Genomic DNA, 24,718 nt, shown 5'->3' with positions numbered 1-24,718 from the left:
TTCATTTTGCTATAAACCTTTCTCTAATCCACCAAGGGGAATAACTGCTCTGTCAACAGTACAATCACAAAATATCCAATATCTTCAAAACTAGTGAATAAAAATTTACGAAATTTTAGATTTAGGTCTAACTATACACAGGCTATAACACTTTCTCTTTGATGTATATAGAAATATGTAATGCTCTAAAGTTATATAACAGTGTCTGTGAAACTTTTTTGAAAATTTGAATATTTTAAAATTCATCCTTGAAGTTCATACATACTAAATACTCTGAACCTTGAATTTAGTTATTATTTATCTAATATAGTCTATATACATCAGTGCAATCCAAATTTGTGACATGTGTGATGAAAACTAAGGAAGCTATGGCAGTTCAAAGTTTGGCAGTGGCAAGCTCATTTTAACGCACTTGATGACCTTTCAAGGGCAATAACTCTGTGAAGATGACACTTTTTTTTTGGCAGCCGGCCAGAAATGGAAAGCCCACACATTATATTTACTTAAAAAATTGGTCTCATAAAATCCCCAGGGGGAGGGAGTGTTTCGCCCATTGGCCCTGGGTCTATATCTATCTCGATCAATCTCTCTTTCTTTCTTTCCTTCTCTCTCTCTCTGTCTCTCTCTCTATCTCTCTATCTATCTCTCTCTGTCTCTCTATCTATCTATCTATCTATCTATCTATCTATCTATCTATCTTTATATCTATCTCGATCAATCTCTCTTTCTTTCTTTCCTTCTCTCTCTCTCTCTCTCTCTCTCCTCCCACCTCTCTCTCCCTGCCTCCTTCCTTTGTCTCTTATCTGTCAATCCCTTTCTTGCTATCTTTGTCCCTGCAGACTGTATGTTGTGACGTAACACTTCCTGTGGTGCCAGAGATAATGGAGAGAACGTTCGAGAATGTCATCGCCTTCAATCAACAATTATTATTTGTGCAACTTTTGGTGAACAGTCAAAGTTTGTTACTTCAAATGACAACATTTGGCATCCACAAAAAAAATAGGAATGACGAAGAAAATTATTAATATATATATATATATATATATATATATATATATATATATATATATATATATATATATATATATATATATATATATTTATATATATATATATATATATACATATATATATATTAGTAGCAGAAGGTGCGGCACGTGGTCTGTGGTATGACAATCGCTTTCGGATAGGGAAGTTCTGGGTTAGAGCCACGCTCGGCGCATAGTTGTCCTTGGAAAAGGCTCTTTACTCACATTCTCTCGCCGTACTCATGTGTAAAATGAGTACCTGGCCATTAACAGCGATGTCAATGTCTCGTTCTACACCCACATGTTGCTGTTGGTCAGGGGCCCTTTGTAAAGCGCTTTGAGCACATTTAGAAGATGTTGCCCTATATAATAGCTGGCGTTTTTTTTTTCGTAGTTGTTTGCTGTTGATGATGGTAGTATTGTTGTTGGTTGTGTTGGTTATGATAATAATGATGATGGTGATGACGATGATAATGTTGATGATGACAACGAATGATGGTGCTGCTGGCACTGGTATCTATTTCGATGGCCCGCCACGCTTTGTAACCTTGAGCAAGTCGCCTCGCCCTAGCTCGCTTAGTTGCGCTGTATGGCGGCTGATAATGATAATAATAATAAATGGCATTTATATAGAGCTTTACCCCGTTGTCACAGGCTCTAAGCGCTTTACAGTGATATAAAACAAAACATATTACAGTGAGACAAGTGTGAAGGAAACGTGATAGTCCTTTCTTAAGAATTGATAAAAACTATACAATAAGAAACAGTATGTTTTAACGAGTACAACAAAGTAAAAATGTCCCGGTATCAATATGTAGAAATCACAAGACAATTAAAATACACCAGAGCACACAACGACACGTCTTGCCTGTTAGGCGTGTTTACAATATAATGCCTGGGTATATTCCAGTCTTCCTATGGAATATACCCGAAAGACAAATTTCCCTTTGGGGTTGAATTAAGGACATATTGTCTATTATTTTTATAGCCCGAAATAATGGACCGGTTGTGTTTAACCCTCTCCTTACCACGTACAGAAAAATCGTCACATTTGTTACGACACAATATACATTTTTTCTTATTCAGATTTATTTTGTACATCCCAATGATCTTTGTTTAATTAATAAGAACATAAAGTTGTTTTGTAGTGAGATTGTTTGAGTTTAAAATATCAATTTTTCTGCTGGGTAAGCCTGCCATTTTTGGGAAATACGGAGGATCATCGGTAAGGAGTTATGTATTGACGAAAATGGAATGAAAAATCAATAGCCAGTATTTTTGACAGTTTTAAATTTGATAATAAATAATAATAATAATAATAATAATAATAATAATAATAATAATAATAATAATAATAATAATGATAATAATAATAATAATAATAATAATAATAATAATAATAATAATAATAATAATAATCTTTATTGTCCAAATTAAAGGCAATTCATGTGAGGTAAACAATGCTCAGTTTGGTTCATGGTATGAACATCAACACGTTTCACTTTGTCATTTTGTTCACCTTGACATGACATTAAATTGAGACAATCATTCACATTGTATTGTTAGCAAGTCACTCATCGACGTGACGAAGGAGATTAAAGTATAATGTATTATGCTTGATAATATACGGAATCTAAAGATTGAATGAAGAGAGGTCAATCTGGTCTCTGTTATTGTTTTTTTGTCATTCGCGTTTATGAGTAATTCTCACTAAGCTTTATTATCCAGACTATAAAAGTTCAAGGTTACACATAGTTTGTTTTTTTGTGTTGGTCCGTTATACTTCCGAATGGCAATGTTGTGAGCTTCTAAGCCAAGAGCATACTATCTATAGATAGAATGCGCTTGGCCAAGGAGTTCACAACATTGCCATCCGGAAGTATAACGGACCAACACACAAACTCTGTGTAACCATGAACTTTAATAGTCGGGTTAATACAGTTTAGTGAGAACAACTCACAAACGCGGATGGCAAAAACAATAACAAAGGCCTGAGTGACGTCATCTGCATACTATCTATACATGCAGTCGTCTGAATAATTGTGTATGAAAGGTGACAGACGAAGCAAGAAAGAAAAACGCAATTTAAAAAAAAACATCCCAAAACATAGTAGTGTGAACATCATTAGAAGCTGCTGCTGATTGGGTCGATCGTCATAACATAGTAGTGTGAGCACCATTAGAAGCTGCTGCTGATTGGGTCGATCGTCATAACATAGTAGTGTGAGCACCATTAGAAGCTGCTGCTGATTGGGTCGATCGTCATAACATAGTAGTGTGAGCACCATTAGAAGCTGCTGCTGATTGGGTCAATCGTCATAACATAGTAGTGTGAGCACCATTAGAAGCTGCTGCTGATTGGGTCGATCGTCATAACATAGTAGTGTGAGCACCATTAGAAGCTGCTGCTGATTGGGTCGATCGTCATAACATAGTAGTAGTGTGAGCACCATTAGAAACTGATGCTGATTGGGTTGATCGTCAAAACATAGTAGTGTGAGCACCATTAGAAGCTGCTGCTGATTGGGTCAATCGTCATAACATAGTAGTGTGAGCATCATTAGAAGCTGCTGCTGATTGGGTCGATCGTCATAAGATAGTAGTGTGAGCACCATTAGAAGCTGCTGCTGATTGGGTCGATCGTCATAACATAGTAGTGTGAGCACCATTAGAAGCTGCTGCTGATTCGGTCGATCGTCAAAACATAGTAGTGTGAGCATCATTAGAAGCTGTTGCTGACTTGTATACTCTTCTACCAGGCTATAAACGGTCAAGGTTTTGTAAAGCGCTTTGAGCACGTTTAGTGGATATTACTCTATTTAAAAGTTCAATTTTTAAAAAAGTCTAACAGAGATGTGTGTTGTTCTTAGCTAAGCGCACACTACATGCTTGGCTAGGAAGCTCACACCATTGCCATCCCAGAAGTATAAGGTTGCGTGTGAAGCGAGTGATCTACTAACTGAGCTATCGGGATTCCCGTTTCTCCAACTAAAGAGGTTAAAAGTTGGCTAAGATAGTTTCAGGAACGACGGACTAAGATCGATCCCGGGTGTAGTCGATAATTTTTTTTTTCTCTTCCCCTTGTCCTTTCAGCAGTGATTTGGTAGCTGGGTCTGTTAGATCCGGCGGAAAGTACTTTGCGGTTGACTATCGTCCTATCCAAAGGATAACAAGCAATTGATATTGTTCGTTTCACGCTATAGAAACCGGGATAAACTCCGTTTCCATTGGCCCAATGGCTTTGAAGGACTTCTTTTTTTTAACCTCTTCTAGTTTGTTGACTTCCCATAGTGGGCAGGGGGGGGGTACATACTGTATCTTCTATCCCCCTATATCTGTTTTCCAACATGCTTTCTGTCTTTGTCTTGGAATGAGATTACTTGGTTTTGTCCTGGCCCTGGCCGGAGTCCTGGTTGGTTGGAAAACAGTCAAATGCATAGTTATTGTTTTGGGAGATGCTATTTTTTTCTTGTAAATCATCTCTCTGTTATGTATTATTATATTTGTTATTTTTAATGTATAATGTAAGCATGTGAGTGTATTCCTCTTTGTTGGATTTTGTGACTGTGTCCGGATGAGACTTCTAGGTAATCTCAAACTAAGTACATTGGTGGTGTGTTCTTGGAATCTACATCTGATCCCTATTTGTTCCCAGTTCTCCTTTATCTTACTTTCTCTTGGGTTCATTAATTGTAATTCTAGAACTTTTTACTATCCCATTTTCTTCCTTTTAGTTGGCGATTATATAGATAGTCTGCGCTTGGCTAACAAGCTCACATTGCCATCCGAAAGTATAACGGACCAACCCACAAAACTATGTGAAACCATGACCTTTAATAGTCTGGTTAATACAGTTCAGTGAGAATTTCTTATAAACGTGGATGGCAAAAATCAATAACAAAGACCTGAGCGCCATCAACTTCCATCCATCTATAACCTAAATTAATGTGTTGCAAGCGCCGTAAAACGCATAAAAACAAAACTAGTTTGTTGGCGTTTGAATACAATAGACACAAAAGGAAATAGAATGATAACCTCGTCACTCGGAATGTTCTTGGAATGTAAATAATGGCAATGCTAAAGTAAACAAACTGGACAGTAGAGATGGAACGAAATTGACGTCACTCAGCTCATTGTTATTATTTTTAGACAGCCAGTTTAATGAATAGTTAGTTCTAATAATAATAATAATAATATTGAGCTTTATATAGCGCAATATCCACTTAATGTGCTCAAAGCGCTTTACAAGGGGTCCCTGGTCTACAGCAACATTTACCATGTAGGACGGGACATGCCACCTGTTAGGCGATATTACAATTCTTCGGACAAAGACAACGCTGTTAATGACCAGGTACTCATTTTACACCTGAGTACGGTGAGAGAATGTGAGTAAAGAGCCTTTTCCAAGGACTCAACTATGCGCCGAGCGCGAGGCTCGAACCCAGGACCTTCCGATCCGAAAGCGAGTGTCATACCACTAGACCACATAGCCGCAACTAAATTCTATCAATCTGACTTTGAACGTTCAAGATTACACATAGTTTTGTATGTCGGTATGTTGCATCTGTATATAGATAGAATGAAGATGACGTCACTAAGATCTTTGTTTTTGTTTTTTGCCATCCACGTTTATGAGTAATTCTCACTAAACTGTATTATCCAGACTGTAAACGTTCATGGTTACTCATAGTTTTGTGTGTTGTCCCGTTAAAATTCCGGATGTCAATGTTGTGAGCTTCTTAGCCAAGCGCACACTATCTCTATTATGGGTGCTAAGTGGCCCAGTGGTTAAGGCATTGCACTGTGACCCGGAAGGTCCCGGGTTCGTGCCCCGTTTCAGACACATTCGTTTTTTTTCCTTGGGTTAGATTATTTACCCACAATTTGCTCACTTGGACAATATGGGTGATTCTGTGTTGACATCAGACAGCTTGTTTGATAAATTATCTATATTCCTTCATGGAATGCCTAGGCGACGACATCTCATGATTTCGTGGCGAAAAGGCATGATTTTAGAATTTTGAAGATATATCCGACTGGCTGATGTTGTGAGTATTTTACCAAAACTCATAGCATCAATACTCTAACCGTACAAGCGCCATGTGAGGTAATTTTTTTAAAGCTTATAATATTCAAGCACATCACATAGTTTATAGATAGTATGCGCTTGGCTAAGAAGCTCACAAGTTTGCCATCCGGAAGTATAACGGCCCGACATACAAAACTATATGTAACCTTGAACGTTTATCGTCTGGTAAATACAGTTTAGTGAGAATTACTCATAAAAGCGGATATCAAAAGCAATAACAAAGACCTGAGTGACGTCAACTTCATACTATCTATAGCAGAAGAAGCACTTTTTTTCCTATTTATTTTCGCTGCAGAATTTCTCTTGCATTTACGCCATTAAATTCGGACACCCTCAAACGAATTTTGTATATTGGAATATGATTGATCTGGCGGGTAGAACTGGTGAGTATTTTAATCCCACGCATAGTTTTGACTTTTCTCACCATTTGATTCAATGTGCATTTGGAATCATTGGTACCTTGGTTCTCGATTACCTGGACTATTTCTATATCAATGGCATTTTCAATCATCCATATAGATAGTTCGAAGATGACGTCACTCAGGTCTTTGTTATTGCTTTTTGCCATCCACGCTTATGAGTATTCCTCAGTAAACTGTATTAACCAGACCATTAAACTTCAAGGTTACACACAGTTTTGATTGTTGGGCCGTTATAGATAGAACGAAGATGACGTCACTCATGTCTTTGTTATTGTTTTTTGCCATCCGCGTTTATGAGTAATGCTCACTGAACTGTATTAACCCGACTATAAACGTTCATGGATACACACAGTTTTGTGTGTTGGTCCGTTATACTTCCGGATGGCAATGTTATGAGCTTCTTGGACAGGCGCATACTATCTATATGACACTCGTTTTCGGATCGAAAGATCCCGAGCTCGAGCCTCGCTCGGCCCATAGTTGGGTCCTTGGAATACACTTTATTCACATTGTCTCACCATACTCATCAGGTATAAAATCAGTACCTGGACGTTAACAGCGTTGTCTCTCTCGGGAAAAATTGGAATATCGCCAATCCTCGTGTCTTGTTTTACATGTAACGTGTTTCTGTTGATTAGGGACCATTTGTAAAGCGTTTTGAGCACGTTTATTGGATATTGCGTTATATAAAACCTCAAGTTTTGTTTTTTTTAATCTTCTGTTGATAAGAATGAATACAAAGTTCCCAAATAGAAAATTCACATTTTCCGGTTAACTAGACTCCAAAAATACTTATTGCCATCTGAGTCATCCCGGCGTAATTACATTTTGACGCCATACGTCATATATTATATTATTGATACATTTATCCATTCCGACAGGAATTTGGGTATTTCCTTTCAATTTCCACGAATCATATATAAAGGCTTGTAAAATCATATGTAATAAGTTGTCGACATCCAATCCTCCGGAAGCGGTAAATCAGTAAATTTATGCAAGAGTCGCATTTCAATGATATAACAATAACAGCACGAGTATTCATGAGTGTCCTCTTTGTCGGGATACTTTCATATTTCCGTTTCCTTCCCGGCTATCCGACCTTTACCAATTATCGAGTTGGAATATTCCATTCAGGTCGAGGGTCGTTTATTTAAAAGATAAAAATATGAAGTAAAGATTTTCTTCTCCAAATATCATAAGAGAGTGAAAAGAAATGTTTTAAGTTTACCATTAAATTCTATATTATGGGTTTAGTTTAACATTGTTGTGTTGAAGAATATTTTGCCTCGCTTTGAGAGTATTTCTATCACAACAACACACTCACATTCTTTCACTCGGGCGTTAAATGAATAAAATGGCCGCTAACGGTGTTAACTTTGTCGGAAGATATGTAATGTCGCTTAACAGGCGTCATGTCTCATAGTAGTAGTCGTAGCTTATGGCTACACATCCAAATTTATTTCGTCAACCCAGCTCCTAAAGTCTTCCTCCACCCTAAAGACGGTTTCGTAGCCACCTTCAAGTTTAGTGACTGGACAGTGGAGGACGATGTGATCGCTGGTCTCTGGGGCTGCCTGACATTTCTGGTATCACTGTTTCCAAGTTTCCATCTGCACATATTTGATGCAGTTCTGCCATGTCCAGTAAAGAGACGATTTGAGGAAATCCAATATTTCCTGGCGTTATTGAATGCAGGCACTCTTTTGGTTGGATCTTTAATGATGTTTCCTCCTCTTGGTGTTTCCCTGTTTCACATTTCTCTCCAGTTTTCCTCAACACTGAAGTCTGCCATTTTTGTCTCGTGTTATATGTTAAGTGTTGCTGGTGGCAGGGAACATTGTGTAAAGCGTTTTGAGCACGTTTAGTTGATACTGCTGGGAATAAATGCTCATCTATTTATTTTTTCATCCGTGTCGCGTATCCCATTTTCCCCAATTAAACGGTTCCCAGTAACAAACATTTTGAAATATTCTCAACAACTTTTGAACAGGACGCCAAGGGATTATGTATGAAGATGAAGTTTTGAATGAATGTTTGGTCACATGACCCGCTTGTCCAGATAATATAACGACAGCTGGACAGTGGTCAGTCTTGTCAGAACAGAAGGAATACTACGAGCGGTCGAGATGGAAGCCCAAGTAGTATGGGCGATTCTTGCCGCTTTATTGATAGGAAATTGCCACTGCCAAGCACCAGGTAAGCACAGTTCTTTTCATAATCGAAGTGACTATTCTCATCCCCCTAGTCTAGGATGCTAGTCTTCATAATAGTAGTCCACAATTGTTGTATGTTTAATCCAAAGGTTGTAATGCAGTAATTTGTTAAGTTTCTTGTCACAAGTTGCACAATTTAAAAAAAATCAATCAAATCCAAATCGCAAACAGCCGGCGACGTTTTTTTCGGTAATCCAATCGGCCGGGGTGGGGGGGGGGGGATGAGAATAGAGGCAGCCTTTCATAATATTTCTTCCACGTTTTAAGACAGATAAAGATCTGAACAAGTGTATATGAAAGATGCCAGACAAAGCAAGAAAGAAAAATACAAGAAAAAAGAAATATCACAAAAAATCAGTCTGCATATCAACTTGTTCAGATCTTTATCTTACACTGGTGGAGCTCCTTAATTTCTTAATAATTTGATATTTAAGACATACGTATACAATTTACCATTGTCTTTACGGGTTTTTTTAAAACCAGTTCTGTTCTTCATTTTAGAATTCTGAATTAATTTTCAATGTCTTCTGCATAACGCTGATTTTAATTTCAACTAAACTGTAACATTATTATTTTTCTGATGTAACACGTTGCAGGTGGCTCTCTCTCTCTCTCTCTCTCTCTCTCTCTCTCTCTCTATTATATATATATATATATATATATATATATATATATATATATATATATATATATATATATATATATAGAGAGAGAGAGAGAGAGCGCCACCTGCAATGCGTGTTATATCAGAAAAATAATAATATTACAGTTTCGTTAAAATTAAAATCAGCGTTATGCAGAAGACATTGAAAATTAATTCAGAATTCTAAAATGAAGAACAATAAACCATGAACAGAACTGGTTTAAAACAACCGTAAAGACAATTGTAAATTGTAAAGGTACACATGTTTTAAATATCAAATAAAGAAATTAAAGAGCTCCACCATATATATATATATATATATATATATATATATATATATATATATATATATATATATATATTATTTTTAAATATTTACCACAATGTTTGAGACAGTCTACATTAATGTTTCAGGCTTAATTCGCCATCGTCAGGACTGAGTTGTTTTGTTGACTGTTGTTGTTTGAATGCCTGAAACATTAATGTAGACTGTCTCAAACATTGTGGTAAATATTTAAAAATAATAATTCGCTCCATTACTACATTATGTCGAGCACTTTTTGTACCATATTTGTATCAAACACGATTCAATATATATATATATATATATATATATATATATATATATATATATATATATATATATATATATATATATATATATATATATATATATATCCTATTCTGTTTTTTATTTGGTGTTTCATGAATTATACTTCGAATCTTACCTCAAACTCCAAATCTGCTTTAAAACCCCATTTTATCACAATTCATGTTCCACCATGCCGACTGTAATGTTTATATTGTTTATACCACCAATATTATGATCTTTGTCTCCATGTCACCCTAACTGCGTGTGCTCGTAATGTAATTCATTATCAGTGTAAAGCGCTTTGATGGGTTTGGTTCATGAGAATGTCTAAACAAGGAATTATCTAATGTTATCTATTTGAATTAATATATCTACTACAGAATCGTGAAAATCAACATAGATCGAAACTAATCTTTTGAACATCAACCATCAAAATCAGTCCGTAATGAAGTCTTTAACTTTACCGATGATTTTGAGTTTTTTCCCAAAAATGTCAGGCTTACACAGCAGAAAAAAATAGATTTATAAACTCAAACAATCTCTCGACAAAACAACTTGATGTTATTATTAATTGAACACAGATCATTGTTCAAAGTTTGTGATGTAGAACAAAATAAATCTGAAAAAGAAAAATGTATATTGAGTCGTAACAAATATGACGATTTTGCTGTAGGTGGTAAGGAGAGAGTTAAGGGAGCACAAATGAATCTGACGACAGAGTGGCCAGATGGCAATTCACAAATGAGTAGTCCCTTCAGAGCCATTAGGCTCATGGAGCCGGAGTGTATACCGGTTTAAATAGCGTGAAATGGACAAAAGCAATTGCTTGCTACCCTTTGGATAGGACGCGAGTCTACCCCAAAGTACTTTCCGCAAGATCTATCAGACCCATCTACCCATTCACTGCTGGGTAGACATGGGGGAGTCAGAAAAAACAAATCTCGACTGCATCCGGGATCGATCTCGGTCCCTTTGCGTGTGAAGCGAGTGAGTGCTCTACCAACTGAGCTATCGGGACCCCCAATCCATAAATTAAGTGGCCGATAATTATGCCCCAGCAGATGTTATAAATAATCATTTGAGTCAACGGATGATAGAATTATCCTTTATTTAATTCTCTCATTACCGTTTTGTTGGGGGTTTTTTGGTTGCTAATTGTGTGCCAGGCAATCTATTCGTGTGGTGTGAACAAAGCTTCCGACCTGAATGACTCTGGTTTAAGTCCCTCTGACGGCGGCGCAATCTTGTGTCCTTGGGAAACGCTCTTTACTCACGACATTTTTTCACAATGTTCCATTTACTTCCATTTTGAAAAGCTAAGAAATCAACTTAGTCTTCAACAGCTTCTCTAGGATGAAAGATGGAAAATGATTTTTAAAAATTGAGACTCTTCACAACTTGCCGTTGTTTTTAAGTGTTTATAAGGTCCCATATGCAGTGTTAACCAAATAGCGCATACTGTGTTCTTTAATAAAACTCCACAATATAAGTATTTAAAGTGTCGAATAAGGATGGACAAAGAATAGATAGATTTTTTCCCATATTTTTTCGATCGTTTTAAAAACTATAGAACCTGTTTTTGCTATTATATCGGTGCTAGACTACCGTTTTAGTGTTTTGTGAATCCAGCTGAAAGCAGCCTAAAGTTGAATCCTAAGGAACAGTTCTTTGCTTACCTTCTCTCACTGCAATCAAGTTTTCAACTTTTAAAAAAACTGAGGAATTATTTAGTATAAACGTCGCCCACACTTCATTGACCCTTCAAATAGCCAGAAAACCTTAAGAGGGGTTGGGGGGGGGGGGGGGGGGGTTTGCTATTATTTTGGTGCTAATCTGTCAATCTTAATGTAGTGTGTCACTAGACATCCGACGTTTAGGTCACCGATTCCAATCCAAATGAATTGAAGACGGCATGGCGAAAAGTTGAGTCCTTGGAAAAGGCTTTTTACTCGAATTTTCTTACCGCACTCAATTTACTGACATTTTGAAAATGTATGGAAATAGTTAGTCTTCAACCAGGTTTTCTTGGTTCAGATATTAAAGATAGCTTCAAATCTGAGTGTTTGCCAGGATGAGTTTAGTGGATATATAATATATTATTCCAAGTATCAAATAACACTTGAAACATTTTTTACATTTCTCCCCCCTTATTCGACCGATGAGAAGCATTTTTTGCTATTATTTTGGTGCCGGGCTGTCGGTTCAATTTTGATTTAAACATTTTTGTCCTCGGAGTGTTGCACAACAGTTTATTTCAACATTATCAATCGATAAGTTATTAGATAGTGCATTCCACGGATTTACCAATGCTCAATGCGCTTCATTTATTCTATATTTCCATTTCGTCCAGTGCTACACTCCTGTTACTTTAAAAATATAATTCCTTCCGCCGAGGCATGGTTAGACACCGTCGCCTAGGCATTCCACGAAGAATTATAAATAACTCATCAAACAAGATGTCTGATGTCAACAGGAATCAGCCATATTGTCTAAAGTGAGCAATTAGGAAGTTAAAATGTTGCCCAAGTAATTGAAAAACGAAAGTGACTGAAGCGGGGCTCAACCCGGGACCTTCCGAGTCACGATACAATGTTTTAACCACTCGGCCACTTCGATTACTTACTCTGACAATATCCTTCGTTGCTTATAGTTAGGTACTCATTCACACCTGAGTCGAGTATCATTAGTTTGATGTCATGATCATCAATCTGATCACGTTATTCTGTGACATGAGAAGATAGATAAGGCACAGGGGACGGGATGGGTTTAGGGTCAAGTGAAGGGTCAAATGGAGTTGAGTTGTTGACAGGCATGAGAGTTTGGCCAGCGACAGGCATCAGAGTTTAGTCATCGACAGGCATCAGATAGTGGTTTTTGATGATACACGCACTGATAAGAAAACCACTTTTATTATAATGCACACCTACTTACTTGCTTTCCTAACATAATCAATGTCTTATAGATAGTAGGCGCTTGGCTAAGAAGCTCACAACATTGCCATCCGGAAGTGCAACGGACCAACATGTGTAACCATGAACTCTTATAGTCTGGATAATACAGTTAAGTGAGAGTTACTCATAAACATGGATGGCAAAAAAAAACAATAACAAAGACCCGAGTGCCGTCAACTTCGTTCTATCCATAGTCAAAGCATCCGATTAAGATATCAAATTAAACAGACGTGCGGCCATGTGGTCTATTGATATGACACTCGCTTTCGGATCGGAAGATCCTGGGTTCGAGCCTCGCTCGGCGGATAGTTCAGTCCTTGGAAAGAAAACTCTTTTCTCACATTCTCTCACCGTACTCATGTGTAACATGAGTACATGGCCGTTTACGTCGAAGTTGGATGTGTTACTTTGACTGTTAAAGTAATATTTAGTATTTCTCCAATTCTCGTGCACTCTTCCGGCTGGAGACATAAGAATAAAGAACGGTGTAAAGGCATCGATTACTGATACGAATTATCATCATCATCATCATCATCATCATCATCATCATCATCATCACCATCATCATCATTACTGTCTCCATCATCATCAATACCATCAATACCATCATCATCACCATCATCATCATCATCATCATCATCATCATCATCATCGTCATCCTCCTCCTCCTCCTCCTCGTTATCATTACCACCACCACCACCGTCAAAAGCATCATCCTTATTACTCTAATTCCCCAGCATGCAGTGGCTACGCAGATGTAACATTTTTAGTGGACTCCTCTGACGCCGTCGGCAGTCAGAACTTCCAGAAAGAACTTGACCTAGTTAAAAGAACTGTAAACAAACTCAACGTCAGTCCCGGCGGCGTCCATGTTGGCTTGGCAACCTACGGCAGCCAATCACAGGCCGTGTTCAACCTCAAGGATCACCAAACCGCACAAGACCTGAACAATGCTATTGGTCAGGCCAAGTTTGTGGGAGGGTCCGAGAACATGTTGGACGGTCTCCGATTGGCTACCCAGCAAATGTTCACGCCTACAGCTGGAGTCCGAGACAAAACGTCCAGGATTATCGTGACCATCACGGCAGGAAAGTCTTCTGACCCCAGGCTTACTAAATTGCAGGTTTGTACGATGTTTTTTTTTTTGAGAAACATAGCAAGATGTTCACATATGGTCAATAGGATTCAATAGTCTGATGTCACTTCCGCCCAGCAACCAGCAGCTGCTTGGCTCTAAACAAAGAAAATCAGTACTATTTATTCTTCCCCCTGGCTGGAACTTTTTCACATGTCATGTGATCAGAATGTATAAAAGCCAAAACATGATCAGATTTATAATGTTTTTCTCCTCTGGATACACTTTTATATCCTCATCGGAGAAGTATTTCATAAGGGCGTCCACCATTGTTCCGATAGTTTAAAGCCAGTTACTAAGTTACTATGCGTCATTACGAGGGAAGTGACGTCACGACTGTTGAAGCCTATTGTTGCTGACTTTCTTGACGACAAGGAATATTACATCGTGACCCTAAAAGACACACGTGAATCTGTCGTTGTTATCTTCCAATTGCGATTAATCCCTTATTTCCGAAACATCTTACTGTTTAATGCGGCTATGTGGTCTTGTGGTATGACAATCGCTTTCGGATCGGAAGGTCCTGGGTTCGAGCCTCTCTCGGTGTATAATTAAGTCCGAAAAGGCTCTATACTCACATTTTCTCACCATACTCAGTTGTAAAATGAGTACCTGGCCGTCAACAGCGCTTGTCTCTGTTGGAAAAATTGTAGTATCGCCTAACGGTCGTCATGTCTAGTTCTATATGTTAAGTCTGGGTCCGGGACCCTTTGAGCACGTTTAGCGGATATTGCGCTATATAAAAACTCACGTTTTTTCTAATTCTTTTCCCCCACCAAAATATGTGACCCGCAGCCTTAATTCGTTATAAATGTCTGAATGATCTAGGTGAAAAACAATTGAGTTTGGAGTAAAAATTATTAGACATATTAAAATTAAGTATCTTAAAGTCTACGAATCAAAGCTTATTCTCCTCAATAAAGAACTGCACCAAACTCAAATTATGTAAATTTAGTTTTAAATTCAATTACAGCATACTGTCCCCCCCCCCCCAGCCTGACATAATTACTATTTATAGACGATTCGTCAACCTATAAATCTTAATGTTTTTTTCTGTATATAAATTTCCGTCTGGAAGACATAGACAGTATATAATGTATTTCATGCCCAACGCCTATCGTCATAAACCATGTCACGTATCACGTAAATTTCACATGGCCAGCCAATTGGAATATGGAAAAAAAAAATTCATTCTTTTTTTGCAAGGTCAACCAAGCATCAGAAAATAGCGTTATGTTAAAAGAAAATGTTTAATTTTATGAACCCTTCAAAGAGGACACCCCAGTGTGGTTATTCCCTGGATTTGTGGCATTAACTCACTCAACCCTGACACCGACTATATCCGTAGTTTACCCGGGTTACTTTTACCCCATGCCAATTTATTACATTTTTATGAGACAAATTATAGGCGTAGTATCAAAGCTAATGTTCTTAATGTTACTGGTAGTTGAATAAAACTATCTTTGCACAGGCTCATTTTTAATACATATTTTCTTATTTCTAAAAATAGAAAAGATCTCTAGGATTGAGTGAGTTAAGGTGATACGTTTACGTCGCATGTAGCGAAAAGTGTATGATTATACCATAGATTAGGTCGTGCGTATCGGTTTGACAGAGTACAAGAGCGAGCTATCTGGCATCCCAAAATATCTAATGCTTTTACCCAGCCAATATCTAAATACAGAGAGGAAGTGCCGAACTTTTCCCTGCCGTCGATCTGGGTTATTTTAAAAATTAATGTATTTATGTTTTCAATGTTTGTTTGTTTTTTTTGTTGTTGTTGACTGAAGAAGGGTTTTGACCTCGAAACGTTTAGTGTTTGGTATTTTGTTCCTCTTTTAATCTGTTAAATTCATTTTTGTTCAGTATTATCTCGGGGTGATTTAGATGCTAAAACATAATTTTGTATTCGAAAGTATGAAGATTGGTTTAGATTAATTTGAATTACTTAGGATAAAAAATATTCAAAGTCTCTGAAAGTGAACAAGCTAATGATTCAGTCACCAGGTCCTTTAACTTGAGCCCGAGCTTTTAAATAGCGCAATATACACTAAACGTGCTCAAAGCGCCTTACAAGGGGGTACCAATCCAATAGCTACACTAAACAAGTACGACTAGACATGACGCCGCATATGCAATATTACAAATTTATATTCAGAGAAAGACAACGCTGTCGAGGTCCATATACCCATTTTACACCTGAGGACGGTGAGAACGTGTGAGTAACGTTTCCCAAGGGCTCAACTATGCGACGCTCAAAGCGGGACCCGAACCCATGGCCTTCCGGTCCAAAGGCGAGTGCCATACCACAAGAGCACATAGCCGCGCTTAACAATCAATTTTTATCATCTCGTTAACTTAGACGTAATACCATTTTGAAGCTATAGGTTCGTTTTTGAGGCAACTTGACTTCAATTCCAATTGGATTCAATAGTCTGATGTCACGTCCTACCAGCAACGAGCAGCTTGGTTCTAAACAAAGAAAATCGGGACTTTTATTCTTCATGCTGGCTAGAACTTTTTCACATGTCATGTGATCAGAATGTATAAAAGTCAAGACATGATCTGATTTATAATGTTTTTCTCCTCTGGATACACTTTTATGCTCGTCGGAGAAGTGTTTCATAAGGGCGTCCGCCATTGTTCCGGTAGTTTAGAACCAGTTACTAAGTTATCATCAGGGAAGTGACGTCAAGACTGTTGTAGCCTATTATTCTCAACGATGCTTCTCGTTCCACAGGCCGACAAGGGCAGAGACAACGATATCGATGTGTACGCTGTCGGTATCGGAGGTGCTGTAGACAAAGGGGAATTGTCTGGTATCGCCAGCGATCCTGATGGTCGATACGTCTACACTGCCGACAACTTCGATTCTGCCCAGGGTCTTGCTGATGTCCTGGGGCCGAAAATCTGTAATGGTGAGTGGGGATTGTGGTGGTGGTGATGATGGGGATTTTGGTGGTGGTGGTGGTGGTGGTGGTGGTGGTGGTAGTTGTGGTGGTTGTGGTGGTTGTGTTGGGGGTGGGGTGGTGATGATGATGATGATGATGATGATGATGATGATGATGATGATGATGATGATGATGATGAGGATAACTTACTAGCCTTTATCATAACAGGTCTTGTCGTAAAAACATGTGTTAAATACACTCTGTTTGATCACCCGATTTTGTGGTCAAACGGACAGTTGTCTTATCAGTTTTTGATAACTTGTTACTTAAATATTTCTATTATTTACAATGCTATTCCATACAGAGGTGCCTGACGACCCACAATTTCTGCCTCCACCAAAAAGTAAGTACTAGTGATACCAATAAGAGATACATTTCCCACATCTTCCTTCTGTCTATCTATCTATCGATCAATCTATCTATCTATCTATCTATCTATCTATCTATCTATCTATCTATCTATCTATCTATCTATCTATCTATCTATCTATCTATCTATCTATTTTTCTATCTATCTATATATATATATATATATATATATATATTTATCTATCTATAACTATCTCTCTCTCTCTCTCTCTCTCTCTCTCTCTCTCTCTATCTATCTATCTATCTATCTATCTATCTATCTATCGATCTATCTATCTATCTATCTATATATATATAATATATATATATATATATTAGCAACCAGGTTTTCACACATGAGTCGAGTGAAGTAATGCGTGTGAAAAGCCTTATCTAAGGTCACAAATAAGGAGCTGAATATTCAACAAATTATTGTCACCAATCCGGTTACTGACCAAGCTTAACATTGCTTGACATTTATGAAGAGACGAGACAAAGTATCACACACACACGCACACACACACGCACACACACACACACACACACATATATATGTATATATATATATATATATATATATATATATATATATATATATATATATATATATATATATATATATATATATATATATATATACATTCCTTTTTCTGATATCGTATATTTTCAGGTTGTCTACAGAAAGCAGATTTGATGTTCCTTGTGGACTCTTCGTCCTCCATCGGACAGACAAACTTCCAGAAACTGGACGATTTCCTCAAGAACACCGTGAAGAGCCTTGACATTGGCCCCAACAAGGTCAGGGTCGGACTGATGCAGTACAGCAGCTACCCGTCCCTGGAGTTCCCCCTAAACATGCACACGTCTCGTTATGACACTCTCAAAGCCATTGACCAGGTATGACCATTTGTTTATATAACAGGAACGAAATTAACGTCACTCGGCTCTTTGTTATTGCCTTTAGACAGCCATTTTGGTGATTAGTTATCAATAAATTACATCAATCAGACATTAAACGTACAAAATTTACACACATTTTAGTGTGTTGGTAAGTTTAATCGGCTTGTTGATGTTGTGAGTCTTTTACCTAAACGCATAACATCAATTGAAAAGGTGGGTTTACAACAGGCTTGCGTCATATGGCAGAATAAGAATTGAAATTAAAGTTGAATTGAAAGAAAAAGGGTACTCGGAGAGTTCCTCTGAACTAAGGGAGAATAGGAGAAATTGGTCTCCGGCTTAAAATCTAAGGTCCATACCTGACCAACAAGAGATGAAGTGAGTAGAAAAGTGCCAGAAGACAAAAGAGAATAAAAAAATTTTCGCGACGGTGGTGGGGTTTGAACCTGCGACCTTATTGGTACGACAACTCCGCCTGGCCGGTGAGAGCGTGACTCTACCGTATGAGCTATCCACGAACACAAAAATATTCGTTTTAAACTCAGGTCATTCCTAGAGCTCTCTCTCACCGACTTCTGGAGACCGCGGGTTCACCACACAACCATCGCGAAGTTACCTGGCCAGCAGTTAAGCTTAATAGCCAATATTCTCAACACAAACATATAACAGAAAAATGAGTGGAGCAGGCACTTATGTTGGTAACAACAAGAGATGAAGTGAGTAGAAAAGTGCCAGAAGACAATAGAGAATTTTTTTTTTTATTCTCTACTACCTGACCAACGGCAGCCAATCTGAATTGGTGGGACTTGCACGTCGTCCATAAACACCAATTGTGGAAGCCGTCAGGGGAGTTCAGAGCATTAGATTGACTTTACATCCTGACGCATCTGCTTGACCTGTTGAGGGGAAGATCGTGATTGTTGAGACGATTTTTCAGATTCGTTGGTGTAAACAATAGGGTTCCTAAGTCGTGACATCACTTGGAAATCGGTAAAACCGACGGGGCTTCCTTGACAATCAGTTGCAAAACATTGAAACATTGAAAAATTCGGTCAGTTTGATTATTTTGTAAAGAAACTGTGCTCGTAGTAAAGTCCACAACTTGATTGTTTCTGTTGAGTGTGGAACCAAAAGGGCTGTTGCTAGGCAGGTTTGAAGTCGTACTTTTTGTCACTTTTGGGGCTGCTGCTTTTCTCTCATTGCTCTTTAACCCTCTCCTTACCACCCATAGGAAAATCGTCACATTCGTTGCGATGCAGCCAACAATTTTCTTATTCTGATTTCATTTTGTTATAGTTATGGCTATAAAGATTCGACACTGTGTTGCAGAGCTCATTTTTCTGACAAAATTTAGAATAAACTCGTTGCTAATCTGTTTGAAAAAATATATGTTTGTGTTGGACGAGTATGAAGTTTAGGGTAAAATTCTGAAAATAGCTGGTAAGTAGAGAGTTAAAAAGAAAAATGCGTGAATGAATGATGCTGACTAATGGAGTAAAATTGAAACCCGAATTGAAAAGGATATTAAAAGAAACTCAATCACACCTCCCCCCCTCCCCACCAAACCCCCTCATCCCAATCGTTGCAGGTCAGCTACATGGGAGGTGGAGCCAACACTGCCGATGCCTTGAAAGAAATGAGGCAACTGGCATTCTCCCAGAACAGCGGTGCCAGACCCGATGTTCCTCGTGTGGCCATTGTCATCACGGACGGGTCATCGGCTAATAGGTAGGTGGTTTCTTACGTTCTTATTGTTTGGCGTTATTGTTGTTGTTGGTCTTCTTCTTCTTCTTCTTCTTCTTCTTCTTCTTCTTCTTCTTCTTGATGGTGTGGTCTTAAAGAGACAAAACCAGACTCTGGTTCATCAAAAATCAGTCACATTCTGATGACTTTCACTCTATATTTTGTTTTATGTTTTCATTCACTTCATTTTAGTTAGAACAAGGAACTTTTTACATCGCGCAATATCCACTAATCTTGGTCAAAGCGCTTTACAAGGGGTCCGATCGAACCATAGCCAACGGCAACACTTAACATGTTGGACAAGATGTGACGCCTGCTGTGCGATATTTTACATTTCTGCCGACAGAGACAACGCTACAAACGGTTGGGTACTAATTTTACACCCTTTCACGGTGAGAGAATGTGAGGAAAGAGTCTTTTCCAAGAACTCAACTATACACGCTCAGAACGGGACTCGAACCCAGGATCTTCCGATCCGAAGGCGAGTAATATACCAAAAGACCAAATAGCCGAACATTCTAGTTTGCCTTCCAATTCTAAAACTTAAAAATGTTTTGATTTCATTCAGTGTGTGTTGAACCCGTGACCTCAAGTAGTCTGGAAGAGAAGGCTCTAATAAGACTAGGGTTAGAAGCGATCTTTTAATTGGGGTCGTGGATAGCTCATACGGTAGAGTCACGATCTCCCCGGCCAGGCGGAGTTGTCGTACCAGTAAGGTCACGGGTTCGAGCCTCCATCGCAAAATACATTTTTTTAAATGTATTCTCTACTGTCTTTTGGCACTTTCCTACTCACTTCATTTCTTGTTGTCATCAAGATAAGTGCCTGCTCCACTCACTTTTCTGAATGTTTGACTCCATTCCATTCTATTTCATTCCGTTCCCCAGCGCTGCTGTATCCGTTGAGGCCAACAACGCCAGAAGAGACAACATCGGCCTGATAGCCGTTGGCGTCGGTCCCAATGTCAACACTGCCGAGCTGCAAGCCATCGCGGACGACCCAGACTCTTCCCATCTCTTCAACCCTCAGAGTTACAATGATCTGAACGCCCTGACCTCCAAGATACTGGACGCTGCTTGCCAAAGTATGGATGCTATGCGTTTAACTAACTCTTTTTCGGATTGTCCCTGAAAATTCATACCCAACCGTTATCGAAAGAACACAATGGACGTGACTTAGCTCTTTGTTTTTGTTTTAGACAGCCATTTTTGTTGATTAGTTATCACTATAGTCTATCAACTAGACTAAAAAGTTCAAGGTCATGCATCGTTTTTGTTGGTACGATATAACCGGCTAACGGAGGTTGTGAGTATTTTACCTAAGCACATAGCATAAAAAATCAAATTTTTACAACACTACCTCAAAAGAAATAAATACATGCTGTCTATATATAATCTTGTTTTGTAAAACATGCTGTGTAATACAGCATTCAGCTTTTATAACTACAGCTTTATAACTACAGCTTTTATAACTACAGCTTTCATAATTACAGCTTTCATAACTACAGCTTTTATAACGACAGCTATCATAACGACAGCTTTTATAACCATAGCTTTTATAACTACAGCTTTTATAATTACTACAGCATTTATAACTACAGCTTTTGTAAATACAGCTATCATAACGACAGCTTTTGTAATTACTGCATTTATAACTATAACCAAACTATTTGTTCTAATGTTTGTGATTCATTAGATGAAATATGAAAGTGAGAAATGTTGATATTCTCGTAACAATCTTCATAAACCTGGTAAAGAGAAAGTTGAGTAAAATACTTACAACATCTGCTCGCCAGACAAATAATTATAACCCACAAATAAAAATTATGTGAAATCTTAAACGTTTTAATTGATAATAAATTTTAATGTGAACTAATCACTTATCTCACAAACTAAAAACCAAAACTGAGCTGAACGACTTCAACTTTATTCCTCATATGGTTCATCAATTAGATAGAATTTAAACATGTGTGCATGATATTATTAGTCACTTTACGTTGGATAAAAACTCTACTTATTCATTACAACACACACACACACACACGCACACACATATATACACACATACACACACATACACAACCTACAAAACAGATACATACAAACAAACACAAGAGAATTAAGTCGAGGCTTTTTAACATCTGCATTCTTCCCGTTAAAGTGTGTTTAATAATTACACATCCAGCCAAGAATGAGAATTTATTTAACTATATACTTATTAGTTTATTTTTTATAATATATTTGCTGGCTTTCAACGTGGAATACTCCAATCTATATGATAATAAAAGACTTCCTAATAAAAGATATTGTCCTAATTGTTATTTTTACTCTTGTATTTTCAGTCCAGTCCACCTCCCCTCCGATGACAACACTTCCCCCAGGTAATCTATTGGTTGTGTTCTTTTCTTCATCCATTTATTTATCCCTCTATCTATTCAAGAATCCACCCACTGATCCATCCATCCATCCACTCATCCATCAATCCATTCAACTACCCATCCATCCATCCATCAATAGTTCAATCCATCCATCCATCCATCAATAGATCAATCTATCCATTTATCCACCCATCTATCCATCCACCCATCCATCAATCCATTCATTTACCCATCCATCCATCCATCAATAATTCAACCCATCCATCCATCCATCCATCAATAGATCAATCTATCCATTCATCCACCCATCTATCCATCCACCCATCCACCCATCCATCAATCCATTCATCTACCCATCCATCCATCAATCCACCCACCCACCTATACATCGATCAATTACTATTATAGATCAATCCATCCATCCATCCATCTATCCATCCATTCATCAATCCAAATATCTACCCATCCATGAATCAATAGATCAATCCATCCATCCATCTATCTATCCATCCATCAATCCATCAATCCATTTATCTACCCATCCATCCATCAACCCACCCACCCACCTATCCATCCATCAATAGATCAATCCATCCATCCATCCATACCCATTCATTCAACCATCCATTCATTTATCCAGACATACATCCTTCGATTCACTAATAATCAATCATCGTGCTGGCTTACAAAGGCATAGAAAAGTCTATTTTGTGTCGGGCCAGTGTGAATGTCAGAGGAAAATGCTAAAAATGTCTGGTAAGGAGAGAGTTATTTAATCCTTGCAACTTTCTAATGTTTTCCTCACAGGTGTGACGCCCCCACCAGACTCCTGCAAGGACAAGTCTGCATCATGTGCCAACTATGGCAACAATCTGTGTATTGGGCCATACAAGGCTTGGGCTGAGGTCAACTGCGCCCGTTACTGTGGCGTGTGCCAGCGTGAGTAGTTTGTTTAACGTCCTGTTATGTTGTTTTGTTTTGTTTTTTTGGTGCGGCTATGAGGTCTTGTGGTATGACACTCGCTTTCGGATCGAAAGGTCCTGGGTTCGAGCCTCGCTCGGCGCATAGTCGAGTCCTTGGAAAAGACTCTTTACTCACATTCTCTCACTGCACACAAGTGTAAAATGAGTACCTGGCCGTTAACAGCGTTGTCTCTGTCCTAAAAATTGTATTATCGCCTAACAGGCGTCATGTCTCGTCCTACGTGTTAAGTGTTGCTGTTGGCCAGGGACCCCTTGTAAAGCGCTTTGAGCACGTTTAATGGATATTGAAATATATATAAGCTCATAAAAAAAAGTGTAGTATAACACTCGCATTCAGGCCGGATGATCAAGGGTTTGAATCCCGTCGTGAACGCTCTTGACTCACATTCCATCACCGTGTTCATGTCGGCCCGTTATACTTTCGGATGGCAATTTTGTTAGCTTCTTAGCCAAGCACATTCTATCTATTGATACCATGTCAAGTCATCGTGATAAATACTCACATACTGTTGGGCCGTAGCCATCGTTAACCTATATCCTGACATTGACCAAAAATGACGTCAAAAGACAACACGTTGGCCATAAAAGTAAACAAATCGTGAGTTGTATTCAATAGTTCAACCAATGAAATCAATTGTTTCCTTGAGCTCTACTAACGCCAACTCACTAGACGCTGAACAAACCTTAAAAAATGACGTCAAACTTTAAGTCCTAGTGGGTTCTAGCGTAACTATCGTTTACCTATCACTTAACACTAGAACCGTAGCCATCGTAAAGTTATAGCCTGGCACTGACCAAAAAATTGACGTCAAAATGCCAGTCTTTTGCCACAAAAGAAAACAAATCGTGAGTTGTATTCAATAGCTCAACCAATGAAATAACTTGTTTCCGTGAGCTCTACTAACGACAACTCATTAGACGTTACACAAAACTAAAAAAATGACGTCAAACGGTAAGTCCTAGAGGGTTCTAGTGTCAGGCTTAATTTTATGATGGCCACGCTAGAACCGTCTAAAACTTATAGTTAGACTTGTCTTTTGACGTCATTTTTTTTTTTTGGACAGTGTCAGGCTATAAGTATACGTTGGCTACGGTCAGGCCAGAAGTAAACGATGGCTACGCTTGGCTGATTGGCGAGTACTAACGGTATAAACTCATACAATAAGCCATTGTCCCAATGATTTACTGTAATTTATCTATTTGATCTGTGTCTCCAACCAGCTCTGTACACGGCTCCACCTCCAACTTGCAGTGACGTAAGAACCGACTGTACAACGTTTGGAATCGCATCATGTACCGGTCAGTACAGAGGATACATGCAGAAGAACTGTGCCAGATACTGC

The 24,718-nt window shown here is 38.3% G+C and overlaps 1 protein-coding gene across 1 annotated transcript in view; it reads left to right on the top strand.

The window, feature by feature from the left end:
* LOC144976444 (collagen alpha-4(VI) chain-like) overlaps positions 1-24,718 on the top strand; it is a 65,284-nt gene that overhangs the window by 23,132 nt on the left and 17,434 nt on the right. Inside the window, exons 10-19 of the mRNA XM_078920736.1 lie at positions 8,614-8,735; positions 13,676-14,061; positions 16,814-16,991; positions 17,329-17,367; positions 18,043-18,269; positions 19,861-20,000; positions 20,903-21,099; positions 22,357-22,395; positions 23,200-23,331; positions 24,597-24,716. Of these exons, the coding sequence (XP_078776862.1) occupies positions 8,614-8,735; positions 13,676-14,061; positions 16,814-16,991; positions 17,329-17,367; positions 18,043-18,269; positions 19,861-20,000; positions 20,903-21,099; positions 22,357-22,395; positions 23,200-23,331; positions 24,597-24,716 (1,580 nt within the window). The remainder of the gene's footprint in view (positions 1-8,613; positions 8,736-13,675; positions 14,062-16,813; positions 16,992-17,328; positions 17,368-18,042; positions 18,270-19,860; positions 20,001-20,902; positions 21,100-22,356; positions 22,396-23,199; positions 23,332-24,596; positions 24,717-24,718) is intronic.

This window comes from Berghia stephanieae, chromosome 7, assembly GCF_034508935.2.
Source record: "Berghia stephanieae isolate SIO BIC M18660-M18661 chromosome 7, UCSD_Bste_1.3, whole genome shotgun sequence".
Lineage (NCBI taxonomy): Eukaryota > Metazoa > Mollusca > Gastropoda > Nudibranchia > Aeolidiidae > Berghia > Berghia stephanieae.
This window is presented reverse-complemented; position numbering and strand designations above follow the sequence as displayed.